This window comes from Hippopotamus amphibius, chromosome 13 (assembly GCF_030028045.1).
Source record: "Hippopotamus amphibius kiboko isolate mHipAmp2 chromosome 13, mHipAmp2.hap2, whole genome shotgun sequence".
Taxonomy (NCBI): Eukaryota; Metazoa; Chordata; class Mammalia; order Artiodactyla; family Hippopotamidae; genus Hippopotamus; species Hippopotamus amphibius.
Window position 1 is genome coordinate 37,597,825 of NC_080198.1, and position 15,513 is coordinate 37,613,337.

Genomic DNA, 15,513 nt, shown 5'->3' on the forward strand with positions numbered 1-15,513 from the left:
TGGCCCCATCCCAGCTCACATTAGACGGGGTATGGCTGCAGGCTACCTGCCCAGACCTCAAAGCCCCACAGAGCAGCCACAGGCTTGTGGGTGCTGCTCACATGCCCTGGGTCTCTTTTCTGTCTGCTTCCTGTTTCTGTCCTTCCCCAAGTCCTGGCAAGGGCACCAAACCACTGCCTCTGGGCAGGGTGATGCCAGGCTCTCTGTCTCTGACTGCTACTGGTATTCTTCTGGTCAGTGTCAGCACCTAGGTGTCCCTGCTGGATGCCCTGATCCCTGTAGGGATCCCAGCTTCTTGCAGTTCAGAACTTATTTTGGGTGGGAGTGGGAAGAGATAGTCACAATTAGATAAGTGTGTATACCTAGGACAGTAGGCACCTAGGGGTGTGGGGTTTACCTGTCTGGGGAGCAAGGAAGGGACAACAGGCAAACAGTAAAGGTGTTCCCAGGGGAGGAACCAGCATGTGCAAAGGGATGAACCCAGTATGTAAAGAACCTGGTATGACTGGTTTACAGTGAAGCTGGAGGAGTCTTTAAGGCCTACGGTTCTCAAACTCCAGGTAAAAATTCGGCAGTGGGGAGCCATTGAATGTTTTAAAGCTGCAGAGTGATATGGTCATATTGTCGTTAGAGAGATCCCCCTGCTGCCACTAGGATGATCTCTTTGGGTTGGAGAAAGAGGCTGGTACTAGTTCTCGGAAGTAGTGTTCAGAGGAGAGTGAGAGCCCAAAGAGGACAAAGTAGCTAGCACTTCCTCAAAGTGACAAATGCAAGGGCAGTGGGGTAGGTCCTAAGCTGAACATGGGCCAGGCCTTGTGAATTCACCCCGACAAAGCACTTGTACTCGGCTCTGCAAGGCCCCATTAGCTGGCTTCCCCCACATGGCTTGCCTGCCCCCCTCCCACAGGCCAAGTGGATGAGGAGGGAGGAAGGGGCTCTCTGTGGATACCTGCCATCAAAGACCAAGGCTACCTGAGAGGAGATGCCAGCCTGGAGGCAGCCAACAGCTTGGCCACATGATGGCAGCAGAGAACCAACTGTCAACACCCACCCCCAAAACAGGTGAACAGGGAGGGGCCCTGAAGTTTCCTCCCAACCCCTAGAAGTCTTTCCCAGTATTCTAAGGCAGGATGGGGGTCACAAGAACCCATGTCTCAGCGCCAGGCGGGGAATGTTTTATTTCAGTTTTGCCCTGCATGACTATCTTTAGACGTGCTGACTGTGGAACCCAGGATTGGTGCTGTAATTTCTGATGGGTGTTTATTCATTTCCGGGACAATTCTGCTTAGAGAAGGGAGTGCCTTTTATGTTGCCTCAGGTGCAATATGGCCAGCACTGGGTGTGGCCACCTTGTGCTGTGTCCCCCCGTCTCCAGGTGCTCACTGAGCTCCAGCCTGAGCCGGTAGGGGAGTCCAACATTAGGAAGGGCGGAAGCGGGCAGTGAGGTATCCAGAGTGAACTGTGCTGGGGTAGGTGTAGCACAAGGTCTGTGGGACCCACAGAATGGACTTGGCACCACCTGGGTCAGGAGGAGAGGAGATGCCACCTAAGTTGCAAGAGAAGGAAGGGAAAAGGATGCTCCTGGAAGGAGGAACAAGGAGTATGGGCTGGATGGTGAGCAGAGGAGATACTTGCAGGGTCAAGCTGAATCCTGTTGGGCTGAGGGCTCCACTCCCCACCTCCACTCCTTACCCTCCAAAGCTCTGGGATTCACAGTTCACAGGTCTCTCAGACCTCAGCCTAGGGCCACCCTGTGAAGGGAGGCTTTCCCTCCCTCCAGGGTCCACACCCACCTGGCTGAGGGGGATGTCAGGCTAAGGGTGTCCCCCAGGGCCCCCCTCCAGTATTGAGGGCAGTTACCAAGGAGCAGATGCTGAGAGATGGCAAGAGCAGACCTGGGTTGACTCCCCTCCCCCCATCCCTCACATATCACAGCCTAGAGAGAGAAGTCTGGGCAACTACCTAGTTAGAACTACACCCTCATTTCAGAGGCTGAGAGGTTGAGGCCCAGCATGACTTACACAGGAGGTTAGAGGTGCTCTGAGAGCCAAAGCCCATGCTTCCCTCATATCAGGGAGGCGCTGGAGCAGAGCCTGGAAGAAGGGCCAGCGTTTTGTGTTTTATTGTCCCCATCCTACAGCTGCCACCTACTGAGGCAGCAAAGGACAGACCAAACTAGGGCTGGCCCTCCACATCAGTTGCTTCATCTCTGACTCTAACGTCCAGCCAACAGGGCTGGCCCCATCTTATAACTCCCACTGCCCTGGGCAGGCAGGATGCCGTCCCCTGACACCATCCTGTCGTTGTCAGCTCAGGGCATGCCCACAGAGGGATAGTCTCTGCCCACAGAGGGTAGTGCCACTCCTGGGGTCTTCCCACACCTCCCCTCTGGTTCTCCAACATTCCTGGCCTCAGTTCCGCACACGGTGGGTCCCCCAGGCCCTGCCCGGAAGGAACGAACGTCTGAGGAAGTTGCTGTATCCTGGGGCCAAGAGAAGAAATAGGCCAGGTGGTCCTCAAATAGGCTGGGGGCAACCCCCGCCCCCACTTCCACCCAGTCGGTCGTAGGGGGCGGGACGGTAGGACAGCTCAGATCTACTTAACCTCTCTCCAGGCCTCTCCAAGCACACCCGCCCACAGGCCCCTGAGAAAAAGGGGCCCAAGCGTAGGTGTAGGACCCAGGCATCCGAGGGCGGGGACAGTCGAACAGGCAGAGGGGCCGGGCTAGGCCAGGCACGTCGCAGGCCCGCCCACAGCTCCGCCCCCACACCTTGGCCCCGCCCGCCCCTCCCTAGGCGCTCGGACCGACTTTACTCCCAGCACCGGCTGGGAGCGGCTGCTGGGGCAACAGGTGAGGCGGCCTCTTCACCTGCGTGTGTGCCCGCTCGCGCCAGGTGCTCAGACCAGAGGGCAGGAGAGGGCGCTGGGCATTTCAGGGGTCCCGGTGGGGTCGGCTGCCCCAGGGCTCCCAGGACCAGGGCTCCCAGGACCGGCGCTCGCCGCTGGTCCCGATCCAGACTTCCAGTCGGCTCCCAGCCAGGCCCGGGCCAGCAGGAACCTCCGCGGGGCCCCATCTGGGCCTCGATGGAGCTCCGCCCGCTGCCGTTGCAGCCCTTCCTGTTAGCACTGCTGCTGCTGCCGCCGCTGCCGCCGGCGGTGCCCGAGACGGCTGGATCCTGGCAGTGCCCGCGCATCCCCTATGCTGCGTCCCGCGACTTTGCCGTGGAGTACTTGGTGCCCAGCTTCTCGGCCGGCGGTCCGGTACAGGCCCTGGAAACCTACGAGGGCGTCAGGGAAGGGAGTGCCGTGTTCGTGGCCACACGCAATCGCCTGCATGTGCTTGGGCCTGATCTGCAGCCAGTTGAGAGCCTGGCCACTGGCCCTGCTGGGGCCCCTGGCTGCCAGACGTGTGCAGCCTGTGGCCCAGGACCCCACGGCCCACCGGGAGACACAGATGCGCAGGTTCTGGTGCTGGAGCCAGTGCTGCCCGCACTGATCAGCTGTGGCTCCAGCCTTCATGGCCGCTGCTTCCTGCATGAGCTAGAGCCCCACGGGACAGTCCTGCACCTGGCGCCGCCAGTGTGCCTTTTCTCGGCGCAGGGCAATTGGCCGGAGGACTGTCCCGACTGTGTGGCCAGCCCTCTGGGCACCGTCGTGACCGTGGTTGAGCAGGGCCATGCCTCCTACTTCTATGTGGCATCCTCACTGGACTTGGCGGTGGCCGCCAGCTTCAGCCCACGCTCAGTGTCCATCCGGCGCCTCAAGGCCGATGCCTCAGGATTTGCACCAGGCTTCGCATCGCTGTCAGTGCTGCCTGAGCACCTCGCTTCCTACCGCATCGAATACGTGTACAGTTTCCGCTCAGGAGCCTTTGTCTATTTCCTGACTGTGCAGCCGGCCAAGGTGGCAGACGTTCCTGGCGCCTTACACACGCGCCTGGCACGGCTCAGCGCTGTCGAGACTGACCTGGGCGACTACCGTGAGCTGGTCCTGGACTGCCGTTTTGCGCCTAAACGCCGGCGACGCGGGGCCCATGAGGGTGGGCAGCCCTACCCGGTGCTGCGGGCAGCCCACACTGCTCCAGTGGGCAGCCGACTGGCCACTGAGCTGAGCATCGCCGAGGGCCAGGAAGTGCTGTTTGGGGTCTTCTCGGCTAGCAGGGACAGCGGCCCAGGTGGGGATCCCAACTCTGTTGTCTGTGCCTTCCCCATCGACCTGCTGGACACTCTCATCGAGCAGGGAGTGGAGCGCTGTTGTGAGCCGCCCGTCCACCCCGGCCTCCGGCGAGGCCTTGACTTCTTCCAGTTGCCCAGTTTTTGCCCCCACCTGGTGAGCAGAAAGAAGGGGCCCTCACTTGTGAGCGGTGTGCACATACTTACTTTCCAGCACTGAGAGGGTATGGGAGGGGGAGGGCAGTTGGTGAGAAGTTTTCTCTTCCACTCAGTTTCTTAGGGGGTGGTGTGAAGCAATCAGCTAAACAAAGGCCACACTCGATGCTCGTCTCTGGCCAGGCTATACCCTGTTGCTACACCATTTTGTTCTTTCACCCTCTCACCCATCATGGCCCCTTGCTTTTTTAGGTAATTTCCCTGATTACATGAAAATTGGATTGCATCATAACTGTCTCTCTGCCAGGCATGCTTCCAGATTCTGGCTAGAATGATGGTTGTCCCTTTCTACATGCCCACCCCATATACCCTTAGGGACACACAAAAAAGCAGCCCCCCCCCCCACACACCCACACCCACACAGGCAGATATTCACAAATTCACCAAGACTCACATCTACTCACCAATACAGTTTCGCTTTCCTTGTGGGAATACTTGTTTTGCTCTGCTTTCCCAAGAGGGTGGGGCAGGAGTTGTCAAAGAATGCCCCCCTCCACCCCTGTTCCAGAGAGCCTTCTGGGCCTTGGAAGTTGGGGGCTTGTCAGGGAACCCGCATGCCTTGGGCTTTACTCACCCACTCATCCCTGATTGTCCTCCGTGGGGTAATTGGGGGAGGATTCAGGACATAGGGGAAAGGCGGCTCGGCTCTAGTAGATTCCAGGAGGCTCACCCCAGTCTTGTGCAAGCAACTGTAAACATCTGGGGGTGAGTAAAGGCCTAGGAGGGGCTGGTTGAAAGTGGTTCACCATGCAGGAATCCCAGCCTTTTTTTCACCATAGTTGGGATCCTTCTCATCCCAGGCAGGAGGTCTCCCAGCCCATGCTGAACTAGGTGCTCCTTCTGGCAGACCCTACCAAAGTTCTCTCCAGCCATGGTTTCAGGAAGCTGGAGTAGAGATTAAGAGAGGGTTCCTTAAAATGCTTCCCGGAGGACAAACCCTAAAACTGATCCCTTGAAGCCATTGAAACAGTCCCACCCTACATTACAAGAGATTAAACCTAGGAAATGGGGTGAACAAATTGGACAAGTAGCCTCTCAGGGAGCTAACGCACAGTCACTGCTCTCTGAATCTTTGGCTGCCCTTTGGCTCTGGCCCTGCTGTGGCATTCTTCACTGACTCCTTTCACTCTAATTGATACCCCAAATGTGGGAGGAGAATTTACACACAATGAAGGGTGGGGGATCTTTGGCCTTCCTCTTTCTGCTGACTCCATCAGGGTTGAGGATGCCCTAGGGATTGGAATCCCTAGTCTGGGTCTGGGCAGCCCTGACTGCCCTCCTCTCCTTCTCTCCAGGGAGTCAGAACCTCTCCCTGACTTGGCTAGTAGTCAGGGGATCAGAAGACACCCAGCACAGCTTGGCAGTGCAAGGCTCCAAAAGGACTAATCTCAAGCCCTGCCCAGAGGCTGGCCAGGTCCCCAGGCAGTGTGTGAACCAGCCTGTACAGTGTTTGTGCAGTGGCTGGGCACACAGCCTCCAGGAGGAAAGCCACTGTGTGCTCATCGTGGCTGCCCTCACAAAGCCTGAGGAGCTCAGAGCGGGTACCTGCCCTGCATGGGTTCAGATAGGGTTTGAGTCTGGCAGAGTCACCTTTCTCTATGGGGCATTGGACACTTAAGTGTTTTCAGGAGGCAGGGGCCCCTAGACAAGCCAGGGAACCCAGACGTAAGGCCCTGAAGCCCAGGGGCAAACAGGCAGGGGTGTGGCTCTGACAAGGGTAGGGCCTCTTTTCCACCCCACAGCCCCACCTGTTCCTGAGTCATACTAGAAACACCTGGCTGGCTTCCTGCTAGGGCCAGAACTTTTACTTCCCTCCAGTGAGGACAGAGTTTCAGTCCCCACCCACCCACACTATAGAGGCAGTGTCTGGAGTTTCAGGGCCCAGCTCTACACTGAGGTCTTGCTCCCAAGACTTACAATCAGCGCTGAGCTCTCAGGACTGGGTTTAGCATACTTAGTCTCTTGGGGGCCTCCCATCAGCCTTGAGGAGTAACATTAGGGCTGGCAAGGGAGAGCCCCAAGCTACTAGGGCTACAGAGCCCTGCCTGAACGCTGCACCCAGCTCCAATACGCTGCATCCATACCCTCACTGCCCTCCCAAAAGCTTCCACAGCCCTGCCCTGGGGCACTGAGTATTCTCCAAACACCCTCCTCCTAAGAGCAGGGGAGAAATCAGTGTCTCCTGGCACCCAGGCCTTCAGGCCTTGGTTTATCCCTCCTGTACCCGGAAGGAGGTGCAGGTAGCAGCTGGAGGTGCAGGGAGACCTTTGGCGTCTTGGGGAGAAGGACGATGTTACCAACCCCGTCCTGGCCAATTAACCTCAGAGTTCAGCCCTGTAAGCAAGTGGAGAGACAAGCCTACAGAGGGGACAGGGTTTGTTGAAGTGCAGGACAGGACCAGCAGGGGGCAGGAGAGGACTCTGGTCAGGAACTCAGACTTCTGACCTGGCTCCTCTTCTGACGGGCGATAAGGCCTTTGACAGGTGAGCAAATCTCTCTAAGCCAGTATCCTTATCTGTAAAATGGGGGTGATAAGAGAACCCACTCTACAGCGTTATGAGGACAGAATGGGGTTGCGTTGGTAAGACTCAGTAACTCATTATCAGAATGGCTGTGGCAGGGTAGGGGAGGCCAGCCTTCCAGCCTTGGCCTTCTTCCCTGGCCTTGCTACATCCAAGAGCCCCATTGAGGGGGGTGGGGTAACTGGCAGGACTGGGGCCTTCTCCAACCAGGCCAGGTGAGGGGTGGGAGTTTAGGCTGCTGTGGTCACTGACAGAAGCCCCAAGGGATCAGTGCATGGAGCTGAGCCCTGACTACTTGCCTGACCTTCCCCAGCCTGGACCGGTGGCCCCCAGCCCCAAAACCAGCTGCCGCCACTTCCCTCTGCTGGTCAGCAGCAGCCTCTCACGTGTGGATCTATTCAACGGGCTGTTAGGACCAGTGCAGGTCACTGCACTGCATGTGACACGTCTCGACAATGTCACAGTGGCCCACATGGGCACAGCTGATGGGCGCATCCTGCAGGTAGGTCCCTCATCTCCACGGCCCCTTGTCCCTGGATCCCTGTCCCCAGTTTGCTCACAGCCTACCTGTCCCAGGTGGAGCTGGCCAGGTCTCTCAACTACTTGCTGTACGTGTCCAACTTCTCACTGGGCAGCAATGGGCAGCCCGTGCATCGGGATGTCAGTCGCCTTGGGGACCACCTGATCTTTGCCTCTGGGGACCAGGTAAGGTGGGCAGGGTGGGGCCTGGGCCTGGGCTGTTGGGAGCACAGCCTCCCCATCGAATCCAGGGAGGCATTGACACACAGGTCTCACTACCCTGATTTACAGTGGGACCAGAGGGTCTAATGGGCTTAGTCTCCCCCTTCAGCCACCCCTGAGCCACTTGTCTGTCCAAGGTCTTCCAGGTACCTATCCGGGGCCCTGGCTGCCGCCACTTCCTCACCTGTGGACGTTGCCTGCGGGCACAGCGTTTCATGGGCTGTGGATGGTGTGGGGGCATGTGTGGCCGGCAGAAGGAGTGTCCTGGCTCCTGGCAACAGGACCATTGCCCACCTGAGCTTACTGAGGTATGGCTTTTCTGGCAGGGCACAGGTAAGGGTAGGACAAACTGGGCCTGGGGCAGGGGTCAGCAGGTCTTAACCATAATCATCCTCAGGCCGGGGATGTCCTCAGTACCTACAAGGAGGGCATTCTTGGCAGAGGGGATGGCGCGTGCAAAGACTTAGAGGCAGAAAAGTACTGAGTGAGGACCAGCAAATGGCCTAGAGTGACTGGAGTGTGGGGCGGGCAAAGAGGGTGGCAGAAAACTTAGGGGAAAGCAGACAGGGCTGAGAGTCCCGACCTATAAACGGACTCAAGCTGTCTCCTCCGCCACCTTCAGTTCAGCCCCCGCAGTGGACCCCTAAGGGGCAGGACAAGGCTGACCCTGTGTGGCTCCAACTTCTACCTGCGCCCTCCTGGTCTGGTGCCTGAGGGCACCCATCAGGTCACTGTGGGTCAAAGTCCCTGCCGACTGCTGCCCAAAGGCGACTCAAACCTCAGGTATGACCTGGTTCCTGCCCTTTCTATCCCTGATGGGGGTAACCAAGCAGCGCCTTCCCTGTGAGACCTTGTCCTCTGCTTGTATGGGGCAAGGAGGTATGGGGCAAGCTGCATAGCTCTGGTTCCTTTTGTCTGGGGAGACATCTCCATCTCTTCCTGAGCCTACATATGCCCTACCTGTCTGTTGCGTCATGGCAAAGCTAGTCCCTGCCCCGCCAGATCCTGCCGACCCTGGATGAAGGCGTGGGTAGAGAGATGCTATCTTTAAGCTCAGAGGAGACCTGTGATTTGTGGTGGGCATGCAACCAGGCCTGTGTGACCCCTGGCTGATCTTGAGTTCCCCTGATGTCCCAGCCAAGTGCCCCGGAAGGACTTTGTAGAGGAGCTTGAGTGTGAACTGGAGCCCTTGGGCACGCAGGTAGCCGGGCCTGCCAACATCAGCCTCACTGTGACCCACATGCCACTGGGCAAGCAATTCCGGGTAGATGGCACCTCCATGCTGCAAGGCTTCTCTTTCATGGTGAGGCCACCTTGTGTTGTCTGTGCCCTTGGCTAACTGGGCAGTTCAGAAAGGGAAGGGTTTGGAGTGGAGGGCCTCCTACTTCAAGCTAAGCCACCTCCATGCACTCTTAGGAGCCAGTGCTGACAGCAGTACAACCCCTCTTTGGCCCACGAGCAGGGGGTACCTGCCTCACCCTTGAAGGCCAAGGCCTGTCTATTGGCACCAGCCGGGCTGTGCTGGTCAATGGGACTGAGTGCCTCCTGAAACGGTAAGTGCCAGTGGGAAGGGGGATGGGAAGCCACAGGGTCCCACAGAGGGGAGCCCTCCCCAGGGTGGGGCAGGGGGAGGAGGGCTCAGTCACTCAGTGTAGGGAAGAGGTACAGAAAGAAGGGTCTGTTGCTCCCTCCAGCCCAGAGGTGGTTTGGGATGGCAAGAGAGCCATTACAGAGACCATGGGCTCCAGCCAAGGCTGTGGGGAACCTGTTCCCTCCCTGACTTCTTGGAGGCCTTACTGGGACCACCCCATCTTCAGACAGACCCATGGAGTATGAGCAAGTTGGGGAGATGACCAACAGAGGAACTGGAAGGGGTCAGCAGGCCCCTGCAGGAGTCGGGCCTGGCCGTCACATGGAGGGTGCCCCTGAGCCCAATCCCCCTGTTCTGCAGGGTCAGCGAGGGGCAACTTTTATGTACCACGCCTCCCGGGGCTGCTACTGCCAGCGTTCCCATTCGCCTGCAGGTGGGGGGCGCCGAAGTACCAGGCTCCTGGAACTTCCACTACCAGGAAGACCCCATCATGCTGGGCATCAGCCCCAACTGTGGCTACACGTAAGTGCCACCTCCTTGCCCACTCGGGTCTCCTGAGAATGAGGGATCCAGCCTTGAAGGGCACCCCATGCCCACCACCCTACTCTCCTCCACAGTGGCTCCCGTGTCACCATCCACGGCCAGCATCTGACTTCAGTGTGGCACCTTCTGCTATCATTCCATGATGGGCTCAGGGCAGTGGAGAACAGGGTGAGCGGGCGCTGGCCAGGAGGGAGGAAGACCACACCAGTCCTCTGAGTTCCAGCCCCAGCCGACGCTGGGCTGCGGGGGCTGGGGTGGCCGTAGGTAGGATTCCAAGCTAACCATTCTCACGTGGGCCCAGCAGTGTGAGGGGCAGCTCCCGGAGCAGCACTGGTGCCGCCTGCCTGAATACGTGGTCCGAGGACCCCAGGGGTGGGTGACGGGGAACCTGACTGCCCAGGGGGATGGAGCTGCTGGCTTCACACTGCCTGGCTTTCGCTTCCTGCCTCCACCCCATCCACCCAGCATGGACCTGGTCCCACTGAAGCCTGAGGAGCATGCCATTAAGTTTGAGGTAAGTGTGGGAGATAGGGAGCAGGGACAGTGGAGGGTTAGGGCTGCAGCCTGCCCAAAGGAAATGGAGGCAATGGCCAGCCCTCCTGACTGTCTCTGCAGTACATTGGGCTGGGCGCTGTGGCTGATTGTGTGGATGTGAATGTGACCGTGGGTGGTGAGAGCTGCCAGCATGAGCTGCGGGGGGATGTGATCATCTGCCCCCTGCCTCCCTCCCTGCAACTTGGCAAGGATGGTGCTCCACTGCAGGTAGGCAGCTCAGTTGGCCCTCTACAGGAGACATGGGTTGAGGACCTACAGGCTGGGCCTGAGCTGCCACCTGCCCCCAGGTCTGCGTGGATGGTGGGTGTTACATCCTGGGCAGGGTAGTACGGCCAGGTGCGGAAGGGGTCCCACAGAACACACTCATCGGTATCCTACTGGCCCTGCTCCTGCTTGTGGCTGTACTGGCTGCCATACTGGTCTTCAGTTACCACCGGAGGAAACAGCTAGGTGAGCTCTCCACTCCCATCCTGACCCTCACCCCTAAACTCTGACATCTCCAAGTCCCTGTATCCTCTCTCTGCCCAGGCCTTGGGGGTCTGCCTCCACCTCCTGGGTAGGGGTCAGCCCCTAGGAGCTTGGGGTGGCTGGCTACCAGGAACCATTTTTCCACAGTCCTTTCTCCGAACCTGGGTGACTTGGCATCCCTGGACCAGACCACTGGAGCCATGCCTCTGCCTCTGCTCCGCTCAGGCTCTGACTATAGAGATGGCCTTGGTGAGATGGTTGAGGTGCTGGAAGCGGGGGCCATACTCTCTGCTCCACCAGGCCCTCATTCCCTCTCTTCCTCAGCAGCCCCTGTCATTGATGGCCAGGATTCCACCGCTCGGGTCCACAGAGCATCCTTCTCAGGCAGCGGGGATGGGTCCCACGTCCCACTGCTGCGGAAGGAGTCCATCCAGCTTGGGGACCTGAACGCTGCACTCCTGGCCGAGGTCAAGGATGTACTGGTTCCCCATGAGCGGGTGGTCACCCACAGTGATCGAGTCATTGGCAAAGGTATGGGGGCCAGGCCAGGTGGGGTTGGGGCTCAAGGGACAGTTGGGTAGGACTCCGAGCCTCTTTTTGCTCATCTGTGAAATAGGAATTCTGTCTTCAGTGGAGGCTGGTGCAGATCAAGTGGGCATGGGAGGGCTGCAGCCTCTGCCATCATGAGGCTGCTGCTTGTCTTTCATGTCAGGTTGGCCAGTTGGGGCTCTGAAGTCAGGTTGCCGGTGGGAGGGTGTGGTGTGAGCCTTGGGCCCTGGGACCCCTCTCACCGTCTCTCCCTCATCAGGCCATTTTGGAGTTGTCTACCATGGAGAATACACAGACGAGGCCCAGAATCAGATCCACTGTGCCATCAAGTCACTGAGTCGTAAGTGGAGCAGAGGCTGGGAGGATCCTCGTGCCTGCTGTGCTACCACCTCGCTGAGTGATCCTGAGCGAGAGACCTTTCTTCTCCATTTCCCCATCTGACCCTTGTGAAGGGGCTCCCTGCCCCGGGTCTGACTCCAGCCTCTCTGCAGGCATCACAGAGGTGCAGGAGGTGGAGGCCTTCCTGCGCGAGGGGCTGCTCATGAGCCGTCTGCACCACCCAAATGTGCTGGCTCTCATTGGTATCGTGCTACCACCTGAAGGGCTGCCACGCGTGCTGCTGCCCTATATGCGCCATGGAGACCTGCTTCAATTCATCCGCTCACCCCAGCGGGTCAGTGCTCAGCTGGCCCTGGGTTGGGGGGGAGCGCGGCGCAAGGAGGCTTGGGCAGCAGCTGGGAATGGAGCTGCTCTGCCCTCGCCTACTGACCCATCTGCACCCCCAGAACCCCACAGTGAAAGACCTCATCAGCTTCGGCCTGCAGGTGGCCCGCGGCATGGAGTACCTGGCAGAGCAGAAGTTTGTACACCGGGACCTGGCTGCTCGGAACTGCATGTGAGCGGACAGAGTGAGGTTGGGGTGAAGCCATGGGGCAGAGCACCAGGGCATGCAGCTAAAGGTGCCTCAGGGAAGGCCCACGCTCACGTCCTTGCTGTGAAGCCCTGGGCATGTCCTTCCCTCTCTGGGCCTCAGTTTTCCTGTCTTCCCAGTGCAGGCTTGGGTCAGACACAGTGGCTCAGAAACACTGTGAGGGCCTGAAACAGGTGGGTTCAGGGCCTGGTGAGGGCCAGTCCTGAGTGTGAGTCTCCCCTCCCAGGCTGGATGAGTCGTTCACAGTCAAGGTGGCTGACTTCGGTCTGGCCCGCGATGTCTTGGACAAGGAGTACTACAGTGTCCAGCAGCACCGCCACGCTCGCCTACCTGTCAAGTGGATGGCACTAGAGAGCCTGCAGACCTACAGGTTCACCACCAAGTCTGATGTGGTGAGGCCCCACCTACCCCAGAGCCCACACAGCCTCAGAGAACACTCGGCCTTGCCCATTCAGCTCCGGATGTTGGGCACAGGGATGTGGGCAGTCCCCACAGCCCATTTGCCCACCTCTGGGCAGGTGTCAGAGCAAGAGGAGGCTGTGAACTCATTGGCACCTCACAGACCCTCGGGCCCTGCCCAGCCCCAACTCTGGGCAGGCTCAGGTGGTGCGTGGGGACAGAGGGAAGATATCTATGAGGTATTGAGGAATGGGCTCTGACTGGGGGGTCGAGCCCTTCATTTCCAGCTAGAGGGCTCTGGGAGGTAGAGGACCTGGGGGGCTCACTCATCCCCAAATTTGGGGTGAGAATTGAGTGCCTTCACCTGTCCCCTCCCACAGTGGTCGTTTGGTGTGCTGTTATGGGAGCTGCTGACACGGGGTGCCCCACCGTACCCCCACATTGACCCTTTCGACCTCACTCACTTCCTGGCCCAGGGTCGGCGCCTGCCGCAGCCTGAGTATTGTCCGGATTCTCTGTGAGTATGTAGAGATGGCAATGGGGAGGGAACTGGGCCCCAGACACAAGGAGGGGAGGAGGGGGCCGGAGACAGAGTTCTTGCGTGGCTCTCTGACTGCTTCTCTGGTTAACCTAGAAAGAGACCCTCTCTGGGCCTCAGTTTCCTCATCTGTGCACTGGTTCTACCACCATTCAGGGCTTGGTGCTGGAAGGAGATGACGGTTGCCATGGTAACAGCACTCCCAACTCAGAGTCTGGGTTGAGGCCAGTGATTTGATTTCCCAGCACTCCTCTTCCCCCCACCCCCACCAAGGGGGGCTGTTTTCCATCTCCTCCACTTACTTAACCTCAAGGAACAGTTCCATTAGCTCCCACACTAGCCCCTTCCATGTCTCCAGATCAGATTTCTTTTTTTCATTGGATGTAGTTTCAGATTCCCTGCTCTCAGAGTCATGGCGGCAGCTGTGTTTCATCAGTGCCTGTCGGGTGGTTCAGCTTCATAAGCAGCACGCATGCCTTAGCTGTGCTGAGGTCTTTGAGGTTAGAACAGTAAGAACCAGGTCACAGGTAAAGGTGGTTGATGATTCCTGTCTCACTCAGCTTGTGCCCCAGAAGGGTATGAGTAACCCTTCCTCACAGCCTTGCCTGCCTTGGTTTTGTTTTTTATTATTTATCTCACTAATGCATCTGGTTCAAAGTAAGGGAAGTTAACTTCACTGCCTATCTGCCTCTGGGTCAGGCTCCCTGAAACAGACTCTGAGATGGAGATTTACATGCAGGGGGTTTATTGGTAGGTTGGGGGTGAGGGAAGCAGGGCTAGCTAGGGGGAGAAGTTGGGCTGTGATGCAGATGCAACAGAGGCAGTCCATCCCCTGGGGACCTCTGGAATTGGGATGGCCCTTCAAAGTTTTCTGAAATTGAGACCAAGGGGCCCAGGTCTTTGCACCAGACATCAATCAGTCACTGCTTACAGCTGTCCCTAAGAAAGGAGTGTGAACTTGGAGGAGGCATTTCTTTTCTGCCTGGGGCAATTCCTAGAGGGGGCCTCAGCCAAGAGCCATCAGCAGTCACAGGGACAGTGAAGGCGGGAAACTGTGTGGCATACCACAGCATCCTCTATACCAGGGGAAGTCTCTTCTCTCTGGGCTTCAGTTTCCTCATCTGTAAAGTGGGAATGATAACAGTACCACCCTCAGAGGTCTGAGAATTATAGGCAATTACTGCATGTAGGGCATTTCTAGTATCATTTAAGGCAGGGATGACATTTCCAAGATAAAGAGGCATGTATTAGGACCCACCAGACAAACCCAGAGAAACTCTGCTTGGGATCCATGGTGCCATGAGCTGCCCCACACATCTCATGGGTTTTAATCCCCATTTCACCAGACCTGGGCTTCCTTCCTGGAAGACATGTGATGATAACCATGGTAGCTTATGAGCTGGGCCCTAAGCTGAGAACTTCACAGGGATCCTCTCACTTTATGTCCCAATAGCTCTGTGATCAGAGAAGGATCCAGAGGCACAGAGAGGTTAAGGAGCTTGCTCAAGATCACATAGCCCAGGTCACAGGACACAGGAGTCTAGCCTCTCAACCCCTGAGGCAGTTTGACCTCTGCCAGGGTGGGAAGGCAATCACGAGAAGAGCTTCCCCTAATCGGGTGATGCGAGGCACCAGGCCCTGTCACCTGCTCTCATCCCATGTGGCCTGCCAGGGGGCTATTAGCAGGCGGATAGCCCAGAATCTCTGGGTGGGGGTGTGCCGTGCCCCTGATGTTTTCCTCTACCTGGTAGGTACGTGGTGATGCAGCGCTGCTGGGCTGCGGACCCTGCAGCACGACCCACCTTCGGAGAGCTAGCAGGGGACGTGGAACACTTGGTGGCCGTGCTGCGAGGGGACCACTACGTGCAGCTGCCCGTGGCCTACGTGAACGTGGGCCTTGGTACCTCTGATAAGGCAAACATGCCCTTGGAACAATCACCATCCCCATCAGTGCGCAGGAGCACAGAGCGGCCCCGGCCCCTCTCAGAACCACTGAGGCCCACGTAACCTCAACCCCAGGCAGGCCTCAGGGGTTGGACCTGCATAGTGGTGGAAATTAACCTCAAGCTGCCTCTGGGCTAGGCTCCGCCATCCCTACCCCTTAACCTTCAGGGACACCGGAGGGCTGCAAGGCACATTGGTCTCTCACTCCCCAAGGGGAGCCAGTGCAGGGATCCTTGATGCAGTATTTATGGAGTGTCTGCTGAGTGACTGACTGCTGAGCACAGGAGACTCAGTGGTGACCACTGGCCCTTAAATCAGTAAATGAACAAGTGAATATTTAAGGA

The 15,513-nt window shown here is 58.1% G+C and overlaps 1 protein-coding gene across 3 annotated transcripts; it reads left to right on the forward strand.

Annotated features, from left to right (window-relative positions):
* Nucleotides 1-3,084: 3,084 nt before the first annotated feature.
* MST1R (macrophage stimulating 1 receptor) lies at nucleotides 3,085-15,510 on the forward strand. 3 transcript variants are annotated; one of them, XM_057704741.1, is made up of 20 exons: nucleotides 3,085-4,329; nucleotides 7,224-7,412; nucleotides 7,487-7,615; nucleotides 7,789-7,959; nucleotides 8,274-8,434; nucleotides 8,789-8,954; nucleotides 9,068-9,204; nucleotides 9,603-9,764; nucleotides 9,860-9,953; nucleotides 10,087-10,299; nucleotides 10,401-10,547; nucleotides 10,628-10,790; nucleotides 10,956-11,057; nucleotides 11,133-11,339; nucleotides 11,617-11,697; nucleotides 11,849-12,030; nucleotides 12,143-12,252; nucleotides 12,515-12,680; nucleotides 13,068-13,204; nucleotides 14,977-15,510. In XM_057704741.1, the coding sequence occupies exons 1-20, from the start codon at nucleotides 3,085-3,087 to the stop codon at nucleotides 15,230-15,232; spliced, it is 4,218 nt and encodes a 1,405-aa protein (XP_057560724.1). In that variant the 3' UTR covers nucleotides 15,233-15,510. The 3 variants fall into 3 exon arrangements, with proteins under 3 accessions (XP_057560724.1, XP_057560723.1, XP_057560721.1); XM_057704740.1 differs by having other exon boundaries at nucleotides 11,136-11,339; XM_057704738.1 differs by having other exon boundaries at nucleotides 10,090-10,299.
* The last annotated feature ends 3 nt before the right edge of the window (nucleotides 15,511-15,513 follow it).